This window comes from Somniosus microcephalus, chromosome 4, assembly GCF_052327205.1.
Source record: "Somniosus microcephalus isolate GS21.2 chromosome 4, FLI_Smic_1.0, whole genome shotgun sequence".
Taxonomy (NCBI): Eukaryota; Metazoa; Chordata; class Chondrichthyes; order Squaliformes; family Somniosidae; genus Somniosus; species Somniosus microcephalus.
In genome coordinates, this window is record NC_140990.1 from 155,085,116 (window position 1) to 155,109,947 (window position 24,832).

General features: G+C 46.4%; 1 protein-coding gene across 3 annotated transcripts in view; it reads left to right on the forward strand.

The window, feature by feature from the left end:
• Positions 1 to 24,832, forward strand: part of ftcd (formimidoyltransferase cyclodeaminase) — a 230,332-nt gene that overhangs the window by 145,763 nt on the left and 59,737 nt on the right. For all 3 annotated transcript variants that reach the window (XM_085985366.1, XM_085985365.1, XM_085985367.1), the window contains exon 9: positions 10,806 to 10,867. In XM_085985366.1, coding sequence (XP_085841492.1) covers positions 10,806 to 10,867 — 62 coding nt within the window. The remainder of the gene's footprint in view (positions 1 to 10,805; positions 10,868 to 24,832) is intronic.

Below are 24,832 nucleotides of genomic sequence, written 5' to 3' on the forward strand. Positions count from 1 at the left end.
GAGACTGAATCTTTGAACAATTCTTGTGTGTAAATTGTATATATGTTATCCATGTAATGTTTAATTTGGGGTGTACACTGTTAAGCTAAAAGGGGAGGAATTGTAGTGTATGTAACCTGTACTACCTTAAGAGGATACCTTAAGGTGATGGACTACTTTTTGATGGCTCCTGTACATTGTAGTACCGGTGGTGACCACACCGGTATATAAACCCTGCGGAGCAAAGTGTATCTCAGTTCAGCCCTGACCCTCAATCACTAAAGACCTGTTTACTTACTTCTGTAGTCTGTGTCCTGTTATTCAGTATAACTGCATTTGAAAACACAGACTCAACAGCAATGACTATCTCCAACAAGCAAGAGTCTAACCACTGCCCCTTGACATGCAACTGCATTACCATTGCCGAATCCCCCACTATCAACATCCTGGGGGGTCAGCATTGACTAGAAACTTAACTGGACCAGCCACATAAATACTGTGGCAAAAAGAGGTCAGAGGCTAGGTATTCTGCGGCAATGTCTCACCTCCTGACTCCCCAAAGCCTTTGCACCATCTACAAGGCACAAGTAAGAAGTGTGATGGAATACTCTCTGTAGTGTATGTAACTGTTCTACCTTTAAGAGAACTATTGTATGTAACCGTCCACCTTTAAGAGAACTATTTTAGGTGTGGCACTACTTTATCCTGGCTGCTGTATACTGTAATACCGACGGTGACCACACCGGTATATAAGTGCTGTGGCAGAATTTATTGGGCAGATTCGCCCTGACCTTCGAATAGTAAAGTCCTGTTTAAGTTACTCTTGTAGTCTGTGTATTACTTCGCTATACAACCCACAGACTTTACAGTGGCGACGAGTTCGATCTTACCCTGCGGCAACAATACTTCTGAAGAAGTAAATGAGCGTCGAGAAGAGGCACCCGCCCTCGTCGTTTTGCTGAGAGAAAACTTGAGTCTGCAGACCAAGAAAGGAGGAAGATTTCAAACACGAAGTCTTCCATCAGCAACAGGCACGGATTGTCCCTTCTGCCACGGTGGTGAGTGAGCCGATCAACATGAGAAGCAAGTCGGCCACGGTGACTGTGAGTAAAGGGAAAATAGAAACAAATAAACGGAGGATAAGGGCGGTGCACTCGACCACGGTCGAGGGGGAAAGGAGCCGGACAGAAGTCGGGCCCAGAGGCGCTGAGACTGGGGCAGCGTGGAGCAGAAGCCGCGGTACAAGCGGGCTGGGGAGCGTCGTGAGACGACTAGACCGCGACGGCGAAAAAGGCCGGACAAATACCGCGACCACGAGGCGCTGCGACCGGGATCGTAAGGCGCGGGAAGATATAAACATAAATAAGCCACGGAGAACTCAGCCGCAGCCGGGGAGGAAAGCACCGGACTGCGAGAGGGCTGGGAGGCGCGATTGGAGCGAAAAAGGCCGGGCACCTACCGAGGCCGCGAGGCGCTGCGACCGGGATCATAAGGCGCGGAGGCAATAAATAAATAAATAACTAAATAACCCGCGAAGAATCAGCCGCAGCCGGGGAGGAAAGGACCGGACTGCGGGAGGTCTGGGAGAGGCGTTTAAAGCCGCTGAGGGAGAGCCGCGCGAGCGGGAGAAACAGAGCCCGAGAGAGAGCGAGCGAGAGAGACAGAGCCCGAGAGAGAGACCGAGCGAGGTTCCGGCCAGCGGCTTGCAGCAGCTGCCGTGAAGGACCAGGAGCTGGATCTGTCCGACGCCAACTGGTTGTCCCCAGCGCCAGTTGCCCCTGCCGAAAAGAAGAAGGGGGGGGAACAAGGAACGCGATCGGCTTTTCTAGCACGCGCTTCAGAATAAACTGAAGCCGGCGCACAGGCTACAAACCCCGTAAACCAGCGGTCGTCGCCCGAGGGCAAAGCTTACCCCTCCCACCAGAGGAAGAAGTCAGGAGCGGGAAACCGCCATTTTGCCAGTAGGGGGGAAGAAGACAAGTGCGGGAAACCGCCATTTTGCCAGTAGGGGGGAAGAAGACAAGCGCGGGAAACCGCCATTTTTGGAAAAAAAAAGAAAAAGTTAAAAAGTTAAAGAGAAATCCTGTTGTTTCGCAGAAAGATAGTGGGAGATAGTGAAGATGCCTAAGCATGGTAACATCAACAACTTCGATGCCGAGGTGGAAGATTGGGCCACGTACGTAGAACGTATCGAGATATATTGTGAGGCCAATAAAATAGAAGATGATGATAAAGCTATAACCTTGCTAAACTCGATGGGCGCGAAGACATACGGGTTATTGAAGCATCTTCTATCACCAGCTAAACCGACGGATCAGACTTTCGATAATATTGTTGCTGTTCTGAAGGATCACTTGAACCCCACACCGCTGATGTTGGTGGAACGATTCAAATTTTATGCGAGAACGCAACGGAAAGAGGAAAGCAACGCGGAATACTTGGTCGAACTGCGTAGATTAGCGAAATACTGCCAGTTTGGAGGAAATCTGACAGAGGCATTGCGAGACAAGTTCGTGTGCGGGTTGTCGAAGGAAGGAACGCAAAAGCGACTGCTCGAAGAGAACGACCTTACACTTGAGAGGGCTGTTCTTATTGCAGCATCACACGAAGCCGCAGCGAAAGGAACTGCGGAAATGCAGCTAAAGGCAGCGGTACTCAGTGTGGATCAAATTACTTCGGGTACAACGAAATGTTATCGTTGTGGGAAGACAACACACGATCAGAACCAATGCTGGTTTAAAAACCAGGAATGTAGAAAATGTGGCAAACTGGGTCACATAGCTAAAGTATGCCGGTCAGGGAAGAAGACCAACAACCAAAGAAAACCATCAAAGGAAAAGTACAACAAAGTACACAAGGTGGCTGAGAAGAGTTCAGATGAACCGAATTCGGATTCAGACCCAAACGGCCAGGAACTGGGTAGTCTGAGAATTCACAATGTGAGTAAGGAAGCTGACCTACAAACTATCTGGGTCATGCTAAAAATAGCCGGAGTCCAAGTAAAAATGGAGTTGGACACTGGATCAGCCCTATCAGTCATAAATCGAAGGGATTACAACTGGCTATTCTCACATATACCCTTGAGAGGTACCAAGTTCGTATTGCAGACATACATGGGGCATAAAGTATACCCCATGGGAAAGATAAGAGTCAAGGTGAGAGACAGGGGCAAAGAACACCCAGGAATGGACTTATATGTACTACCTGAGGGAGGACCACCACTTCTAGGACGGGAGTGGATCAAGAAAATAGACATGGAATGGCACTACCTAAAAGCAATAACGAGTGAGGACTCGGTGCGGACAATCAGCTCAGACTCTGAAACGGATGACGATAAGTCCAGCCCAAGTATGAAAGACAAGGCTAAAATGGACTTGCTGACTAAGGTTGGAAAAACGAAGGCGTGCATAAAGGCTTATGCTCCAGAGGAGAACAAAGTTTCAGAACAGAACTCCACTGAACAACAACAACATAGTTTGACAGAGAATTCTGAGTCTGTTCAGTTTACAGACATATACATTACTGAGGAACACCGAGCTCGAACTCAAACTTATTTCAAATTACGACAGCAATTAGAGCAATTGAGTTGCCGTCTCGAACAAGAGATGAAAGCAATGAAAAAGTTCTATGACACCGAATGGGAGAATCTGGAAAGACAACAGAAGCAGCTGAGGGAGAAAAGGGAGCAGGAGCACACAAACCATCTGCGAGAGGAGGCCAAATGAATCAAAGCTGATTCGGTTTCTGAAGGTGCGTGCTCTAATCTGGTGGAACAAGATGTGCAGCAACTGAAGGCGCTTGTTAGCAGGTTGCAGGCAGAAAAGGCTGATTTGGTCGACATGACTTCCGAGCTCCTACTGAAGTTGGGTGCAGCATCACCGGACGATTCATTTGTGGAAATTCGAATGGTGGAGGCTGCGGATGATGGCAAAGTAGAAACAGCAAAGGAGCCCCAGGGCAAGTTTATAAACAGCCCTGCAGCTAATGGGAAACGGATGATGGCAGAAGAGTTAACAGTCAGCCAACTTCTTCATATGCTGAGGGACAAGACCCTGAAATGGGAAAAACTTGAACACGAGCCTCAATCTTCAAAGAAAATGGGTTCGGAACTCTCAAAGGTTATTGAAATAGCTGAGGTGGCAACACAGACTGAGAAGACTGCAGCAGAGCCGCTCTTGGATGCCGAAAGTACGCTGCCTCACGTCAATGCAGAACAACAGAATGCTGAAACAGCTACTTCAGTAGAGGGATTGAATGGTCCGATCAATCAATCTCCGAATGAAGTTGAAGTATTGAAATCACAAATGAGGTCATTAGTAAAAGACTTGCAGGAAGCCCAGAAAAAGCAGGATGAAGCTGAACGCATGATGAAGTCTCTTCAGGACAGATGTCGGGATTTAGAACAAAAGTCGGCTAACGTTCAGCTGGGCAAGGAGGAAATAGAAGATCCTCCCGCTGGCTTAGCTCAGGACGACACCAAATATTACCATGACCTGTTGAGCGACACCGAATATTACGAGGACCTGTTCTGCCCAGCTTGTGATGAAAACTCCCAAAGTGCAGAAACCTTGATGAATCACAAAAAGTCTAAGGAACATCGGGAGATGGTGGCGCTACTACGGGAGGAACTGTGCAGGCAGCTGGCAGCTGACAATGGAGCCCCGAGAGTCTCCAAGAAGCAGAAAAGGAAAAGACGAAGCAGAAGATGATAACCATCTGAACCACAGAAAAGGAAAAGACGAAGCAGAAGATGATGATCATCTGGACCATCATCATCACTATTAGATCACGCACGGGGTCCCTGCGAACGGAGCCAAATCAGTTTGGAAGTAGAAAACTTCCCAAGGTACTCAAGTTTTACAAGCCAACAATGCTTGTTCAGAAGGACGGAAGTTCAAGCTGTTAAGTCCAGTGAAGGACTATTGGATGAGTCACTCCAGCAACGTGAACCGACTACACCACGGGGAACTGCTGCACCACTGAGGTGTTGTCAGGACCGAGTCAAGAAGCACGGAAGGCGCATCCACCGAGATTGAATCTGTGAACTGTTTCCCGCAGAGACTAAATCTATGAACTGTTTCCCGCAGAGACTGAATCTGTGAACTGTTTCCGCAGAGATTACATCTGTGAACTGTTTTAACATAAAGTTGGATATATGTTAGGAGGTTATGTTTAATGGGGAATAAGTATGTTGTAAGCTAAAAAGGGAGGATTGTAGTGTATGTAACTGTTCTACCTTTAAGAGAACTATTGTATGTAACCGTCCACCTTTAAGAGAACTATTTTAGGTGTGGCACTACTTTATCCTGGCTGCTGTATACCGTAATACCGACGGTGACCACACCGGTATATAAGTGCTGTGGCAGAATTTATTGGGCAGATTCGCCCTGACCTTCGAATAGTAAAGTCCTGTTTAAATTACTCTTGTAGTCTGTGTATTACTTCGCTATACAACCCACAGACTTTACACTCTCCACTTGCCTGGATGAGTGCAGCTCCAACAACACTCAAGAAGCTTGACACCATCCAGGACAAAGCAGCCCGCTTGATTGGCACCCCATCCATCACCTTAAACATTCACTCCCTCCACCACCGGTGTACCGTGGCTGTAGTGTGTACCATCTACAAGATGCACTGCAGCAACTCGCCAAGGTTTCTTCAGCAGCACCTCCCAAACCCGCGACCTCTTCCAACTAGAAGGACATGGGCAGCAGGCGCGTGGGAACACCACCACCTCCAAGTTCTCTTCCAAGTCACACACCATCATGAATTGGAAATATATCACCGATCCTTCATCGTTGCTGCATCAAAATAATGGAACTCCCTCCCTAACAGCATTGTGGGAGTACCTTCACCACACGGACTGCAGCGGTTCAAGAAGGCGGCTCACCACCACCTTATCAAGAACAATTAAGGATGGGCAATAAATGCTGGCCTTGCCAGCGATGCCCACATCCCATAAACAATTTTTTTTTTTAATGTGGTATTGAGTGCCACATTCTAACCACTCTCTTGGTAAAGAAGTTCACCTGAATTCCCTATTGGATTTATTAGTGACTACCTTATGTTTATGACCTCTAGTTTTGAGGTCACCCAAAAGTGAAAACATTTTCTTTATGTCTACCCTATCGAACCATTCATTATTTTAAAGATCTCCATCAGGTCACCCCTCAGCCTTCTCTATTCTAGAGAAAAGAGCCATAGCCTGTTCAATCTTTCCTAATAGGTATATCCTCTCAGTTCTGACATCATCCTTGTAAATCAGTTTTGCACTTTCTCCAGTGCCTATATATCCTTTTTATAATATGGAGACCAAACTTATTCACGGTACTCCAAGTGTGGTCTAAACAAGGATCTATACAATTTTAACATAACTTCTCCGCTTTTCAATTCTATTCCTCTAGAAATGAACCCCAGTGCTTGGTATACTTTTTTATAGCCTTGTTAACCTGCGTTGCTACTTTTAGTGGTCTGTGTATCTGTACCCCCTCCAGATCCCTCTGCTCCTCTACCCATTTAGACACTTATTTTCCAAGGAGTATGTGGCCTCCTTATTCTTCCTGCCAAAATACACTACCTCACACCTATTTATATTCAAATTCATTTGCCAATTAAACGTCCATTCTGCAAGTTTATTAATGTCTTCCTGTATTTTGTCGCAATCCTCCTCTGTATTAACTATAGCCCCCAATTTGGTGTTGTCTGCAAATTTTGAAATTGTATTTCAATTCCAAAGTTCAAATCGTTTATGTAAATGGTGAACAACAGTGGTCCCAGCACTGATCCTTGTGGAACGCCACTTCCCACCATTTGCCAGTCTGAGTAACTACCTTTAACCCTACTCTCTGTTTTCTGTTTTGTAGCCAGCTTGCTATCCATTCTGCTACTTGTCCATGTTCTGACCTTAGTCACGAGTCTACTGTGAAGGCCTTCTGAAAATCTACTACATTACCCTTGTCTACTCTTTTCTGTTACTTCTTCAAAGAATTCAATAAGGTTGCTCTTCTCAAGCCCTCAGCCAGTTAAAATCAGAGGACTGAGCAGCAAAAGTTAATTCAGCCCAGCTAATAGGGATACTGTGGTATATTTTTCTTGTTCTCTAGGAGGGATAGGACGAGTTGAATTAAGGTAAGATTTGATTACAGCTGTTACTCTATATGTTCACTTGCTGTCTGGGGTGGGCCTTTGGCGTAGCGGTAGCATCCCCGCCGCTGGGCCATGAAGGCGTAGGGTTTCGGACCCCGCTCCAGACAGTCCCGGCAAGTGGAGTCGGAGCTCCGGCTCTTAATTCTGTGTTGACATCCAGCGGGATACTTGCGTCCGTGGGTGTGGGTGGCCCCCCCCCCTCGTATGGGTTGTGGGAGCCCGTAAAACCCTCCCGCCATAGGACTAACCACCCTAATGGCTGGTACGAAGATGGTTACGGTCACGGAAGGAGCGTTAATCGCGGCCAGAAATCCTTCCACCACTTCATACAGTTCCCCAAAGGGAACAGTGTGAAGACACGTACGACGACGACTTGCTGTCTGCAAAATAAAGCAGCTGAACGATTCATATCTGGTCTCATTTCACTAAAGTGTTTTCAGTCACTCCACAGAAAGCTCGGAGAAATGCACGTGAGGACACGTGTGAGATATAACGAAAGACAGAATGCATTTATATAGCGCCTTTCACAACCACAGGACATCCCAAAGTGCTTTACAGCTGATTAAGAACTTTTTGAACTGTGGTCACTGCTGTAATGTAGGAAACATGGCAGCCAATTTGCGCACAGCAAGCTCCCACAAACAGTAATAATGACCAGATTATATGTTTTGGTGATGTTGGTTGAAGGATAAATATTTGCCAGGACACCAGGGAGAACTCCTCTTCAAATAGTGCCATGGGATCTTTTACGTCCACCTGAGGGAGCAGATGAGGCTTTGGCTTAACATCTCATCTGAATGACGCCACCTCTGACAGTGCAGCACCCCCTCAGTACTGCACAGGAGTATCAGCCTACATTATGCGTTCAATTCTCTGGAACAGGGCTTGAACCCACGACCTTCTGACTCACAGGCGAGGGTGCTACCCACTGAGCCACGCCTGACATATTGTGGCACTGATGTGTTCAAGGATCTTCAAGAGGAAAGAAGATTTACCTCCATTCTACCATACTGGGCATGTGTGGGTTACCTCCATTCTACCATACTGGGCATGTATGGGATCCCTCCATTCTACCATACTGGGCATGTATGGGATCCCTCCATTCTACCATACTGGGCATGTATGGGATCCCTCCATTCTACCATACTGGGCATGTATGGGATCCCTCCATTCTACCATACTGGGCATGTATGGGATCCCTCCATTCTACCATACTGGGCATGTATGGGATCCCTCCACTCTACCATACTGGGCATGTGTGGGATCCCTCCATTCTACCATACTGGGCATGTGTGGGTTACCTCCATTCTACCATACTGGGCATGTGTGGGTTACCTCCATTCTACCATACTGGGCATGTGTGGGATCCCTCCATTCTACCATACTGGGCATGTGTGGGATCCCCCCATGCTACCATACTGGGCATGTGTGGGATCCCTCCATTCTACCATACTGGGCATGTGTGGGATCCCTCCATTCTACCATACTGGGCATGTGTGGGATCCCTCCATTCTACCATACTGGGCATGTGTGGGATCCCTCCATTCTACCATACTGGGCATGTGTGGGATCCCTCCATTCTACCATACTGGGCATGTGTGGGATCCCCCCATTCCACCATACTGGGCATGTGTGGGATCCCCCCATTCTACCATACTGGACACGTGTGGGATCCCTCCATTCTACCATACTGGGCATGTGTGGGGTCCCTCCATTCTACCATACTGGGCATGTGTGGGATCCCCCCATTCCACCATACTGGGCATGTGTGGGATCCCTCCATTCTACAATACTAGGCACGTGTGGGTTACCTCCATTCTACCATACTGGGCATGTATGGGATCCATCCATTCTACCATACTGGGCATGTGTGGGATCCCTCCATTCTACCATTCTGGGCATATAAACATAGAAACATAGAAAATAGGAGCAGGAGTAGGCCATTTGGCCCCTCGAGCCTGCTCCGCCATTCAATGAGATCATGGTTGATCATCCAAATTCAGTACCCTGTCCCTGCTTTCTCCCAATATCCCTTGATCCTTTAGCCTTAAGAAATATATCTAACTCCTTCTTGAATATATTTAATGAATTGGCCTTTACTGCCTTCTGTGATAGAGAATTCCACAAGTTCACCACTCTCTGGGTGAAGAAATTCCTCCTCATCTCTGTCCTAAATGGCTTACCCCTTATCCTTAGACTGTGACCCCTGGTTCTGGACTCCCCGGCCATCGGAAACATCCTTCCTGCATCTAGTCTGTCTAGTCCTGTTAGAATTTTATAAGTTTCAATGAGGTCCCCTCTCATTCTTCTAAACTCCAGCGAGTATAAGCCCAATCTACCCAGTCTCTCCTCAAACATCATTCCTGCCATCCCAGGTACCAGCCTGGTGAATCTTCGCTGCACTCCCTCCATGGCAAGAACATCCTTCCTCAGATAAGGCGACCAAAACTGCACACAATACTCAAGATGTGGTCTCACCAAGGCCCTGTAAAACTGCAGCAAGACAACCTTGTTCCTGTATTCGAACCCTCTTGCTACGAAGGCCAACATACCATTTGCCTTCTTAACCGCCTGCTGCACCTGCATGCTTACCTTCAGCGACTGGTGCACAAGGACACCCAGGTCTCGTTGCACTTCCCCTTCTCCTAATCTATTGCCATTCAGATAATAATCTGCCTTCCTGTTTTTGACACCAAAGTGGATAACCTCGCATTTATATGGCTGGTCCAGTTCAGTTTCTGATCAATGGTAACCCCCAGGATGTTGATAGTGGGGGATTCAGCGATGGTAATGCCATTGAATGTCAAGGGGAGATGGTTAGAGTCTCGCTTGTTGGAGATGGTCATTGCCTCATTGCCTGGCACTTGTGTGGTGCGAATGTTACTTGCCACTTGTCAGCCCAAGTCTGAATGTTGTCCAGGTCTTGCTGCATATGGACACGGACTGCGTCAGTTTCTGACGAGTCTCGAATGGTGCTGAACAGTGTGCAATCATCAGCGAACATCCCCACTTCTGACCTTATGATGGAGGGAAGGTCATTGATGAAACAGCTGAAGATGGTTGGGCCTAGGACACTGCCCTGAGGAACTCCTGCAGTGATGTCATGTGATTGAGATGAATGACCTCCAACAACCACAGCCAACTTCCTTTGTGCTAGGTATGATTCCAACCAATGGAGAGTTTTCCCCTTGATTCCGATTGACTTCAGTTTTGCTAGGGCTCCTTGATGCCACACTCGATCAAATGCTGCCTTGATGTCAAGGGCAGTCACTCTCACCACACCTCTTGAGTTCAGCTCTTTTGTCCATGTTTGGACCAAGGCTGTAATGAGGTCAGGAGCTGAGTGGCCCTGGCGGAACCCAAACTGGGCGTCAGTTAGCAGGTTATTGCTGAGTAAGTGCCGCTTGATAGCACTGTCGACGACACCTTCCATCACTTTGCTGATGATTGAGAGTAGACTGATGGGACGGTAATTGGCCGGGTCGGATTTGTCCTGCTTTTTGTAGACAGGACATACTTGGGCAATTTTCCACATTGCCGGGTAGATGCCAGTGTTGTAGCTGTACTGGAACAGCTTGGCTAGGGGCGCAGCTAGTTCTGGAACAGGCTTATGGGGCTGCATGGCCTACTCCTGTTCCTATGTTCCTATTAATGTTGTTGCTCTATCCACTTTAATGCAGGTTGTAAGCCGCCTGGGACTGGATTCTCTCGCTCCTTTCAATGCTAAAGAAAGAATAATTGAGTAAGTATGGTACAGCACCTTTTGGTAGAGAATTTAGTAGTGTGGTTTAGAAAGGCCATTTTTCCAACACTATCATTCTTGCACTATGCAGCAATGAGCAAAGACCTTGTGGCTCTTGAGGTAACACAAGCAAAGCTTTAAAAGCAATCACTATAGCCAGTAGTTTCCTCAAACCTGCCCCTGCTCCTTCACCACAAGTGCAGTGGAACCGGGTTTTCTGGCAATCACTGTGACGTTACAATGGTGGAGTGGGAGCAGCTCCGAGGGAATTCCCGGCCATGTGATTTATTGTGTCCTGACACTTAAGGTAATGGCTCTATGCTGAGGTGTGTGAAAGATAAACTTCAATCAAAGCATGAGGAGGATCATGCTGAGGAGAGGTAATCAAACTTTATGGCCCCGATATTTACATGGTGTTATATGGTGTGTCACAGTGTGTTACATAGTCAGTCACAGTGTTATATAGGGTGTCACAGTGAGTTATATAGTGTGTCACAGTGAGTTATATAGGGTGTCAGTGTTGTATAGTCTGTCACAGAGTTGTATAGTGCGCCAGTGTGTGTTATATGGTGTGTCACAGTGTTATATAGTCTGTCACAGTGTTATATAGTCTGTCACAGTGTTATATAGTCTGTCAGTGTGTTATATAATGTGTCAGTGTGTTATAGTCTGTTACAGTGTATTATATAGTGTGTCAGTGTTATATAGTGCATCACAGTGTTATATAGTCTGTCACAGTGTTATATAGTCTGTCAGTGTTATATAGTCTGTCACAGTGTTATATAGTCTGTCACAGTGTTATATAGTCTGTCACAGTGTTATATAGTCTGTCAGTGTTATATAGTGTGTCACAGTGTGTTATGTGGTGTGTCAGTGTATTATATAGTGTGTCAGAGTGTTATATAGTGTGTCAGTGTGTTATATAGTGTGTCAGTGTGTTATATAGTGTGTCACAGTGTGTTATCTAGTGTGTCACAGTGTGTTATCTAGTGTGTCACTGTGTGTTATCTAGTGTGTCACTATGCGTTACCTAGTGTGTCACAGTGTTATATAGTCTGTCACAGTGTTATATAGTCTGTCAGTGTGTTATATGGTGTGCCACAGTATGTTATATAGTGTGTCGCAGTATGTTATATAGTCTGTCAGTGCGTTATATAATGTGTCAGTGTGTTATAGTCTGTCACAGTGCATTATATAGTGTGTCACGGTGTTATAAGGGCCCAGAAATTCGGGTCGGAGGCTTCCCGCGGGTGCAAGCCTCCGACCTGTGCTTACCTAGCACGCCGACCGTTGTGCTGTGGGCCTGCGTGGGATTCCGATCCTGGGCCTGCTCCAACTGACGGCGCGCAGTGCTTGCGTATCCCAGGGGCGCAGTTAGTTCGAAGCGTCCCCTGGGATCACGTGGGCCATGGAGAGCCAATGGTTGCAGGGAATCTTTATTCATAGATTTGGCAGGAAGACCTGTCAAATCTATGAATACAATTCAGCCCCAAAACATCACTAAAACTTTAAATAATTTTTTTTTAAAACATCACATTTTTAAAATAACTATAAATTACATAAAATAACTATTTTAAACAATTAACATTTTTGAAAAAATTAATTACAGTTTCTAACAGGGCTAAAAATAAACTTACCTTTCATTAAAGTATTTAAAAATAATAAACCTGTGGAAAAAATGTATTAATTTAACTTAATTCACCACTTACCTTGTTAAAAGCAGGCCTTGCGACTGCTTTTTACAAGCATAGCTCCTGGAGACTTACCCTCCCGAAGAAACCTGCAAAAAAAACCAGAAGTTCCAGGTGTACGCGCTGCCTCTCCGGCGCACATGTTCGACCTGTGAACCCCTTCCTTTAAGGGAACAGAAGTTCCGGTTTCCCGCGCATGTGCAGTGCATGCACAAAACCGGCACTTTCGTTGGGCCTACGCGTGAGTACCCAGTGCGTACTCACCCGTGGGGACCCAAAGTTCTGGCCCATAGTGTGTCACAGTGTGTTATATAGTGTGTCACAGTGTGTTATATAGTGTGTCACAGTGTGTTATATAGTGTGTCACAGTGTGTTATATAGTGTGTCACAGTGTGTTATATAGTGTGTCACAGTGTGTTATATAGTGTGTCACAGTGTTATATAGTGTGTCACAGTGTGTTATATAGTGTGTCACAGTGTGTTATATAGTGTGTCACAGTGTGTTATATAGTGTGTCACAGTGTTATATAGTGTGTCACAGTGTGTTATATAGTGTGTCACAGTGTGTTATATAGTGTGTCACAGTGTGTTATATAGTGTGTCACAGTGTGTTATATAGTGTGTCACAGTGTGTTATATAGTGTGTCACAGTGTGTTATATAGTGTGTCACAGTGTGTTATATAGTGTGTCACAGTGTGTTATATAGTGTGTCACAGTGTGTTATATAGTGTGTCACAGTGTTATATAGTGTGTCACAGTGTGTTATATAGTGTGTCACAGTGTTATATAGTGTGTCACAGTGTGTTATATAGTGTGTCACAGTGTTATATAGTGTGTCACAGTGTGTTATATAGTGTGTCACAGTGTGTTATATAGTGTGTCACAGTGTGTTATATAGTGTGTCACAGTGTGTTATATAGTGTGTCACAGTGTGTTATATAGTGTGTCACAGTGTTATATAGTGTGTCACAGTGTGTTATATAGTGTGTCACAGTGTTATATAGTGTGTCACAGTGTGTTATATAGTGTGTCACAGTGTGTTATATAGTGTGTCACAGTGTGTTATATAGTGTGTCACAGTGTGTTATATAGTGTGTCACAGTGTGTTATATAGTGTGTCACAGTGTGTTATATAGTGTGTCACAGTGTTATATAGTGTGTCACAGTGTGTTATATAGTGTGTCACAGTGTTATATAGTGTGTCACAGTGTGTTATATAGTGTGTCACAGTGTGTTATATAGTGTGTCACAGTGTTATATAGTGTGTCACAGTGTGTTATATAGTGTGTCACAGTGTGTTATATAGTGTGTCACAGTGTGTTATATAGTGTGTCACAGTGTTATATAGTGTGTCACAGTGTGTTATATAGTGTGTCACAGTGTTATATAGTGTGTCACAGTGTGTTATATAGTGTGTCACAGTGTGTTATATAGTGTGTCACAGTGTGTTATATAGTGTGTCACAGTGTGTTATATAGTGTGTCACAGTGTGTTATATAGTGTGTCACAGTGTGTTATATAGTGTGTCACAGTGTTATATAGTGTGTCACAGTGTGTTATATAGTGTGTCACAGTGTGTTATATAGTGTGTCACAGTGTTATATAGTGTGTCACAGTGTGTTATATAGTGTGTCACAGTGTGTTATATAGTGTGTCACAGTGTGTTATATAGTGTGTCACAGTGTGTTATATAGTGTGTCACAGTGTGTTATATAGTGTGTCACAGTGTGTTATATAGTGTGTCACAGTGTGTTATATGGAGGGTGCAGGTGAGCCCAAAAACAGCCAAAGACCCCGGCGAGGCCAGGGACGCGGAGGTCCTGCCGATCTTAACGGCAGGACCTCATTAACATGTTGTAGGGCAGTCTCCTCCTCGGCAGCTGGGCAAATGGGCTGCCTGGCCGGCGGGCGGGAGAGCGCACCGGCAGCAGAAGGCTTCAGCTAGGGACCCTTGGGGATGGTCCCCGGGGTGGGGGAGATCAGCAATTGGGGCTGGGGGAGTGGGGAAGGTGCCTGCGATTGGGGCTTGGGGGGGGATGGAGAGTGTCGGGGCTGGGGGGTATCAACAATCGTGGCTGGGGGGTGGGAGACCTGAGATTGGGGCTGGGATGGAGAGAGGCTGACATTCGGGGCTGGGGAGACCGAACAAGGAGTGCTGAAAGAGGCACTTACCCTGTGGAGCCAGCAGCTCCCGCCTCCATTTCACTGTCGTGTCTCCCGACTCCTGGGAATCCTGTGCAGCAAGTGAATTTTAGACTGGGATCACAATTGCACTGTGGGAGCCTGATTTAAATATGTTAAACACGGACCTGCCTTTCCACAGCGGGACGCTCAGATGCTCCGAAATCTGCCACTGTAAAAATTCGAAACCATTAGCAGTGTGAATCCAAATTCCTCGGGTGGAAATCTCTTATAGAAAGAATGAAATAAGAGGTTGCATTTACATTGCACCTTATTGGCCCAGTAATTCGGGTCCAAATGCGTGAGTACGGTCTGGGTACTCACGCATCTGGCCGGATGAAATGCCGGCGTTCAGGAAACACCGTGCATGCGGGGAACGCCGGCATTGCCAGTCCTCTGAACGAAGGGGTTCAGAGGCACAGCGCGTGCGACTGCACAGGCAGCGCGTGCGCAGTGAACTTCGTCGATTTCATTCATGGATTCAGTGAGGGTAAGTCCTTACAAGTTACACTTGAAAAAAGCATGTGTAAAGTTGCTCCAAGGCTGCGGAGGAAGATATATTTTATCGTGGAGCTTCTGAAAGGCAATATTTTTGTTTGGGAAAGGGAGGAAAATTATTTTAAGAAATGCTGAGGTTAGTTTTAAAGTTTAAATTTTTTTTTTTAAACGGGTTTTCAGTACGGTAGGTAGAAGGAGCAATTGTGGCTGTGTGAATTGAATGTGAGAATGAGTGTTCTAAAATGAGTAATGTAACATTTCCAACACTTTTAAGAAAGAAACTTTTCATCAGTAATAAGTTGTATGTCCGCATATATTCCTTTACGTATATGTATGTATGTTTTATATTCCTTTACTTATGTGTATGAATGTATGTTTTTAATTATGATTTTCCAATAAGTTACTTTCTCTGAAAGTCATAATTAAATACATACATTCATACACATAAGTAAAGGAATATATACATACACGCAAAGGAATATATACAGACATACATACATAATTACTTAAAAGAATATATTACTGATGAAAAGTTTCTTTCTTAAAAATGTTGGAGTCATTTTCACATTTAATAAACACAGCAAATTCAATTCACATAGCCACAATTGATCCTTCTACCTACAGTACTGAAAACCCGTTTTAAAAAACAAAAATAAACTTTAAAACTTACCTCAGCATTTCTTAAAATAACTTTCATCCCTTTCCCAAACAACCGCAGCCTCTGGAGCAACTGTACTCATGCTTTTTTCATGTGTAAGTTGTAAGGACTTGACCTCACTGAAAGCATGAATGAAAGCGGCGAATTTTACTGCGCACGCGCTGCCTGTACAGTCGCACGCGTTCTGCCTCTGAACCCCTTCGTTCAGAGGAGAGGAAATGCCGGTTTTCCCCGCATGCGCTGTGCATGCTGAAAACCGGCATTTCCTCCGGACAGACGCGTAAGTACCCCAACCGTACTCGCGCGTTTGGAAGGTAATTACTGGGCCAATATTTTACATGTCAATAAAATGAAAAATTTAACAATTGCACGATTTGCCCCCTCGCATCTGCGACTGAGGGTCCAAGGAGGTGCATTGCGCAACAGGTCATCGTCGTACGTATCCTCACACTGTTCCCTTTCGGGAACTGTATGAAGTGGTGGAAGGATTTCTGGCCACGTTAACACTCCTTCCGTGACCATAACCATCTTCATACCAGCCATTAGGGTGGTTAGTCCTATGGCGTGAGGGCTTTGCGGGCTCCCACAACCGCTGGGGGGGGTTTAAACTAACTTGGCAGGGGGATGGGGTACAGAGTGGAGCTATAGTAGGGGGTGATTTACAGCCAAATACAGAGGGAAAAACAAGTCAGCTGGGAAGGCAGAGCAAATATGTGAAGGCAAAAGAGAATATGGCAGGGCTGGAAGGCATTTATTTTAATGCAAGGAGTCTTGCAAATAAGGTGGATGAACTGAAGTTGTTGTTGAACACATGGGAGTACGATATTGTTGCTATCACGGAGACATGGTTGAGGGAGGGTCAGGACTGGCAGCTCAATATTCCGGGGTATAGAATCTTCAGGCGAGACAGAGGGGGGTGTAAAAGGGGAGGGGGTGTTGCAATATTAATTAAGGAGTCAATTACTGCTGTAAGGAGGGATGATATATTAGCGGGTTCCTCTAATGAGGCCATATGGGTAGAACTTAAAAACAAAAAGGGGGCAAGCACTTTGCTGGGAGTGTACTATAGGCCCCCAAACAGTCAGGGGGAGATAGAGGAACAGATATGTAGGCAAATCTCAGAAAAGTGCGAAAATAATAGGGTAATAATAGTGGGGGATTTCAACTTCCCCAATATAAATTGGGACAGTCAGAGTGTGAAAGGCTTAGAGGGTGCAGAATTCTTAAAGTGCATCCAGGAGAGCTTTTTGAGCCAACATGTAGAAAGTCCTACAAGAGAGGGGGCGGTACTGGACCTAATTCTAGGGAATGTAGCCGGGCAAGTGGTGGAAGTGTCAGTAGGAGAGCATTTTGGCGACAGTGACCATAATTCGGTGAGATTTAAGGTGGTCATGGAAAAGGACAAAGACGGCCCGGAAATAAGGGTTCTAAATTGGGGGAAGGCCGATTTTAATATGATAAGGCAGGATCTGGCCAAAGTGGACTGGGAGCAGCTACTTATAGGAAAATCCACATCAAAACAGTGGGAGACTTTCAGAAGGGAAATAGAGAGAGTACAACGCCAACATGTTCCTGTAAAGGTCAAGGGTGGGACCAACAAGCAAAGGGAACCTTGGATGACAAGGGATATACAAAAATGCATTAGGAATAAAAGGGGGGCTTTTGGCAGTTACAAAAGACTAAAGACGGAAGAAGCCCTAGAGGAGTATAAAAAGTGCAGGGGCGTACTTAAAAAAGAAATTAGGAGGGCGAGGAGAGGCCATGAAATAACACTGGCGAGCAAAATAAAGGAAAATCCTAAGATGTTTTATAAGTATATTAGGGCAAGAGGATAACCAGGGAAAGGGTAGGGCCCATGAGGGACCAAAGTGGCAATCTGTGTGTAGAGCCAGATGAGGTAGGCGGGGTTTTAAATGAATTTTTTGCATCTGTGTTCACTATGGAGAAAGACGATGCAGACATAGAAATCGGGCAAGGGGACTGTGACATACTTGAACATATTAGCATCGAGAGGGAGGAGGTGCTAGCGGTTTTAGCAGGCCAAAAAGTGGATAAATCCCCAGGCCCGGACGAGATGTATCCCAGGCTGCTGTGGGAGGCAAAGGAGGAGATTGCAGGGGCTCTGACACAAATTTTCAGAACCTCTCTGGCCACAGGGGATGTACCAGAGGACTGGAGAACAGCTAACGTAGTACCATTATTCAAGAAGGGTAGCAGGGATAAACCAGGGAATTACAGGCCAGTGAACCTAACATCTGTGGTAGGGAAATTATTGGAAAAAATTCTGAGGGACAAAATTAGTCTCCACTTGGAGAGGCAAGGATTAATCGGGGATAGTCAGCATGGCTTTGTCAAGGGTAAATCATGTCTGACAAATCTGATTGAATTTTTCGAGGGGGTGACTAGGGGGGTGGATGAGGGAAATGCTGTGGATGTGGTTTACATGGACTTCAGTAAAGCTTTTGACAAAGTCCCGCATAGGAGACTGGTCAAGAAGGTAAGAGCCCATGGGATCCAGGGTGCCTTGGCGCGTTGGATCCTAAACTGGCTGAGTGGCAGGAGGCAGAGGGTGATGGTCGAAGGTTGCTTTTGTGACTGGAAGCCTGTGTCCAGTGGGGTACCTCAGGGATCGGTGCTGGGTCCCTTGTTGTTTGTGATCTACATAAATGATTTGGATGAGAATGTAAAAGGTATGATCAGTAAGTTCGCAGATGACACGAAAATTGGTGGGGTGGTAAATTGCGAGGAGGAAAGCCTCAGGCTACAGGACGATATAAACGGGTTGGTCAGATGGGCGGAAAAGTGGCAAATGGAATTTAACCCTGAAAAGTGCGAGGTGGTGCATTTTGGACGGACAAATAAGGCAAGGGAATACACAATGAGTGGTAGGACCCTAGGAAGTACAGAGGGTCAGAGGGACCTTGGTGTACATGTACATAGATCCCTGAAGGCAGCGGAACAGGTAGATAAGGTGGTTAAAAAGGCATATGGGATACTTGCCTTCATTAGCCGAGGCATAGAATATAAGAGCAGGGAGGTTATGATGGAGCTGTACAAAACGCTGGTGAGGCCACAGCTGGAGTACTGTGTGCAGTTCTGGTCGCCTCACTATAGGAAGGATGTGATTGCTTTGGAGAGGGTGCAGAGAAGATTCACCAGGATGTTACCTGGGATGGAGCGCCTCAGCTATGAAGAGAGGCTGGACAGGCTGGGGTTGTTTTCCTTGGAGCAAAGAAGGCTGAGGGGGGACCTGATTGAGGTGTACAAAATGATGAGGGGCATAGATAGGGTAGATAAAGAGGAACTTTTCCCCTTAGTAGGGGGGTCAATAACAAGGGGGCATAGATTCAGGGTAAGGGGCAGGAGATTTAGAGGGGATTTGAGGAGGAACTTCTTCACCCAGAGGGTGGTTGGAATGTGGAACTCAATGCCTGAAAGGGTGGTAGAGGCAGGAACCCTCACAACATTCAAGAAGCATTTGGATGAGCACTTGAAATGCCATTGCATACAAGGCTATGGACCAAATGCTGGAAAATGGGATTAGACTGGACAGGGATGGATGGGCGGCGCAGACGCGATGGGCCGAAGGGCCTCTTTCTGTGCTGTAAAACTCTATGACTCTATGACTATGAACCCATCTGAGGGGGGGGGGGCCACCCACACCCGCGGACGCAAGTATCCCGCTGGATGTCCACCCAGAATTTATAGTTGGAGCTCCGCCTCCACTTGCCGGGACTGTCTGGAGCAGGGTTCGAAACCCTACTCCTTCTGGCCCAGCGGCGGGGATGCTTACCGCTACGCAAAAGGCCCACTCCGTGCAAAAGGTGACACCCATACGTTTCCTGCGCCTTTTCCCTCCCCGTGACTGGAGCCCTATGCTGCCACTTGAAAGACCAAGCTATCATCTGTCCTTTTTGTGGCGCCTTTGACTTCTCATTACCAATGATGAGCAGGCGCTGTGCCTCCACCTCGTTGAGGAGATTGCTGAGGTCATCATCAGTTCAATTGTGAGTTCTTTTAATGCCGTGAATTGTGCTCATTCCAGCCATTTCACGTTGCTAATCGGATTGGGCCTTTGGCGTAGCGGTAGGATCCCCGCCGCTGGGCCAGATCAGGGTAGGGTTTCGAACCCCGCTCCAGACAGTCCCGGCAAGTGGAGTCGGAGCTCCGGCTCTAAATTCTGGGTTGACATCCAGTGGGATATTTGCGTCCGTGTGTGTGGGTGGCCCCCCCTCCTTGTGTAGCTTGTGGGAGCCCGTAAAACCCTCCCGCCATAGGACTAACCGCCCTAATGGCTGGTTCAAAGATGGTTACGGTCACGGAATGAGTGTTAATCACAGCCATAAATCCTTCCACCACTTCATACAGTTCCCCAAAGGGAACAGTGTGAAGACACGTATGACGACGACATTGGTAAATAAATAAATGGAATTTAAAAAATTATTTTAGGGCTTTTAAAAGTCTTTAAATTGCTTTAATTCTGTTTAAAACTACTTCAGATTCTTCAAAATAATGTAAACGTTTTTAAAAGTTTATAAAAGTTACCAAAAGCTTCATAAAAATACCAAAAACCTATTTAAAATGCTGCTTTGCATGTAAAAATGCTTAGCAGCTTGTGAGAAACATTGGGGGCGTGTCCTATTAAACTGAGCCCTCAAGGGCCGTGTCTCACTTGCACAGCGCGCTCCAGGCTTCGCGCTGGCTGCACTCCTGGGCGGCGTGACTTCAGACGCTGCCCGGGATTCTTCTTTTTCAAACACGAATTCCAGGCGTCCCTGGAGGTGAAATGTCAGCGCGTCGGGTAAGTGCATATACGGGGCTTGCACGCGTGGCAAGCCACCGACCCGAATTACTGGGCCATTGTGTCTTCAGGATGTCCCGAAGTGCTATACAACCAATGTATTTACTTTTAAAGTGTAGTCACTGTTGTTACATAGACAAACGCAGCAGCCAGTTTGTACATAGCAAGGTTCTGCAAACAGCAATGAGGGAGAAATTGGGCTCGGTAGCTCCCGTTTTCGGGGGTTATACAATTTAAACCCCAATGTGTTTTTGGTGGTGGTAGTGAGGGAGGAATGTTGGCCAGGATACTGGTAAAACTGCCATGGGCTCTTTTGAATCCACCTGAATTGGTTGGTTTGGTTTTTACATAGATTTACATAGAATCTACAGCACAGAAACAGGCCAATCGGCGTTTATACTCCAACACGAGCCTCCTCCCACTCTAATTACCTCTTCTCACCCAGCCCCAGTATCCCTCTATTCCCTTCTCCCTCATGTATGTATCAAGCCTCCCCTTAAATGCCTCAATTCTCTCTGCTTCAACCACTCCATGTGGCTGCAAGCACCACATTCTCACCACTCTGTGTAAAAAAAAGAGATTATCTGGTCATTATCACATTGCTGTTTGTGGGAGCTTGCTGTGCTCAAATTGGCTGCCACGTTTCCTACATTACAACAGTGACTACACTCCAAAAAGTACTGTACTTCATTGGTGCAAAGTGCTTTGGGACACCCTCAGGTTGTGAAAGGTGCTATATAAATGTGAGTCTTTCTTTTTTTAAGAAATTTCCCCTAAATTCTATGGGGGAGAAATTCGTGTTCGCCAGCAAAGTTACCGGCGTCACCGCACAGTTAACGGCCACTGAAAATGGCCGCAATGCTAATGGGGCAAAATTGGTCTGGGGGGCATGGCGATTGCTGGCGCAGCACTCACCTTCTGTGCAACGCCGTCCTGGTGGCATTGCACAGCCGCTGGAATCTGGAGCTCGCAAGGAATTGTGGGCAATGAAGAGGTCTAAGAATTAAAGGGGCCATGCACACTGTAGCAATGCAAATTAAAATGAAGTGAAACAATGTAGTTTACAGCCCTTTCTGCCTTTTAAAAAATATTTATCATTAAAAGGAAGTCCCAAATGTGAATATTCAGCTCTTAAAACTGAATTCCCTTCCTACTCCTCAAAAAATGGAACAACTGCCTCAGCACCAACACGAATTGCTCAGCAAGCCAGGGAAGGGGCACTGAGGGTCTCACACGCAGCACTCCAGCTTTGTACAGGGGGTCAACACTGCAAGATAGGCCCTCTACCCAAAAGGGCCAGGAGGCTCTCCTGACATCCCGACCATCACAGAAGCCAGGCTTCAGCCAATTCAATTCACGCCACGTGATATCAAGAAACAGCTGAGCACACTGGATACAGCAAAGGGTATAGGCCTGACAACATCCCGGCTATCGTGCTGGAGACTTGAGCTCCAGAACGAGCAAAGCTGTTCCAGCATCTACCCAACAATGTGGAAAACTGTCCTGTCCACAAAAAGCAGGACAAATCCAATCCGGTCAATTACCGCCCCATCAGCAAAGTGATGGAAGGTGTCGTCAACAGTGCTATCAAGCGGCACTTACTCACCAATAACCTGCACACCGATGCTCAGTTTGGGTTCCGCCAAGACCACTCAGCTCCAGGCCTCATAACAGCCTTGGTCCAAACATGGACAAAAGACCTGAATTCCAGAGGTGAGGCGAGAGTGACTGCCCTTGACATCAAGGCAGCATTTGACCAAGTGTGGCATCAAAGAGCTCTAGTAAAACTGAAGTCAATGGGAATCAGGGGGAAAACTCTCCACTGGCTGAAGTCATACCTAGCACAAAGGAAGATGGCTGTGGTGGTTGGAGATCAATCATCTCAGCCCCAGGACATCGTGCAGGAGTTCCTCAAGGAAGTGTCCTAGGTCTAACCATCTTCGGCTGCTTCATCAATGACCTTCCCTCCATCATAAGGTCAGAAGTGGGGATGTTCGCTGATGATTGCACAGTCTTCAGTTCCATTCGCAACTCCTCAGATAATGAAGCAGTCCATGCCCGCATGCAGCAAGACCTGGACAAGATTCAGGCTTGGGCTGATAAGTCGCAAGTAACATTCGTGCCATACAAGTGCCAGGCAATGACTATCTCCAACAAGATAAAATCTAACCACCACCCCTTGACATTCAACGGCATTACCATCACCAAATCCCCCACCATCAACATCCTGGGGGTTACCATTGACCAGAAACTTAACTGGACCAGCCACATAAATACTGTGGCAACAAGAGCAGGTCAGAGGCTGGGTATTCTGCGGCGAGTGTCTCACCTCCTGACTCCCCAAAGCCTTTCCACCATCTACAAGGCACAAGTCAGGAGTGTGATGGAATACTCTTCACTTGCCTGGATGAGTGCAGCTCCAACAACACTCAAGAAGCTCGACACCATCCAGGACAAAGCAGCCCACTTGATCGGCTCCCCATCCACCACCTTAAACATTCACTCCCTCCACCACCGGCACACCGTGGCTGCAGTGTGTACCATGTACAAAATGTCTGCGCCATCTCACCAAGGTTTCCTCAACAACACCTCTCAAAACCGCGACCTCTACCACCTAGATGGAAAAGGGCAGCAGGCACATGGGAACACCATTACCTGCAAGTTCCCCTCCAAGTTACACACCATCACGACTTGGAAAAAATTGCCGTTCCTTCCTCGTCGCTGGGTCAAAATCCTGGAACTCCCTCCCTAACAGCACTGTGGGTGTACCTTCACCACACGGACTGCAGCGGTTCAAAAAGGAGGTGCACCACCACTTTCTCAAGGGCAATTAGGGATAGGCATAAATGCTGGCCTTGTCAGCGATGGCTACATCTCAGGAACGAATAAAAAAAAATATGGCAGCCACCACGGGACCTGCCACCAGCTGGCAAAAGAGTAGCGGCCGCCATTTTATCGCCATTTCATGGTGCTACAGATTGGCACTGAACAGATGAAGTTCTAGCCCTTTATTTGTTCTGTTACTGGCTTTCTTATATTTGTGCCCCCTTGTTCTGCACTCACCCACAAGTGGAAACAGTTTCTCCACATCCGCCCCATTGAACCCCTTCATAATTTTAAAGACCTATCTAGTGTCCTCTTAGTCTTCTCTTTTCTAGAGGAAAGAGCTCCAGCCTACTCAATATTTCCTGAAAGTTACATCATTTCAATTCTGGTAACATCCTTGTAAACCTTTCTGCACTTTCTCCAGTGCTTTGTGAAGTATGGAGATCAGAACTGCTCACTGTACTCCAAGAGTGGCTGACCAAGGTTCTATATAAATTTAACATTACCTCACTGCTTTTGTATTCTATTCCTCTAGAAATAAACCCCAGTACTTTGTTTGCCCTCATTATGGTCTTCTCAACTTGAGTTGCTACTTTTAACAATTTATGTATCTGTATTGTCAGATCTCTTTGTTCTTCTACCTCATTTCATTTCTTACCATCAAGGGATGAAATAGAGTCATAGAGTTATACAGCACAGAAAGAGGCCCTTCGCCCCATCGTGTCTGCGCCGGCCATCAAGCCCTCTCTATTCTAATCCCATTTTCCAGCACTTGGTCCGTAGCCTTGTATGCTATGGCATTTCAAGTGCTCATCTAAATGCTTCTTGAATGTTGTGAGGGTTCCTGCCTCTACCACCCTTTCAGGCAGTGAGTTCCAGATTCCAACCACCCTCTGGGTGAAAAAGTTTCTCCTCAAATCCCCTCTAAACCTCCTGCCCCTTACCTTGAAACTATGCCCCCTGGTTATTGACCCCTCTACGAATGGGAAAAGTTCCTTTCTATCTACCCTATCTATGCCCCTCATAATTTTGTACACCTCAATCAGGTCCGCCCTCAGCCTTCTCTGATCTAAGGAAAACAACTCCAGCCTGTCCAGTCTCTCTTCATAGCTGAAGCGCTCCAGCCCAGGTAACAGTCTGGTGAATCTCCTCTGCACCCTCTCTAATGCAATCATATAGTCTGGTGACCAGAACTGCACACAGTATTCCAGCTGTGGCCTAACTAGCGTTTTGTACAGCTCCATCATAACCTCCCTGCTCTTATATTCTATGCCTCGGTTAATGAAGGCAAGCATCCCATATGCCTTCT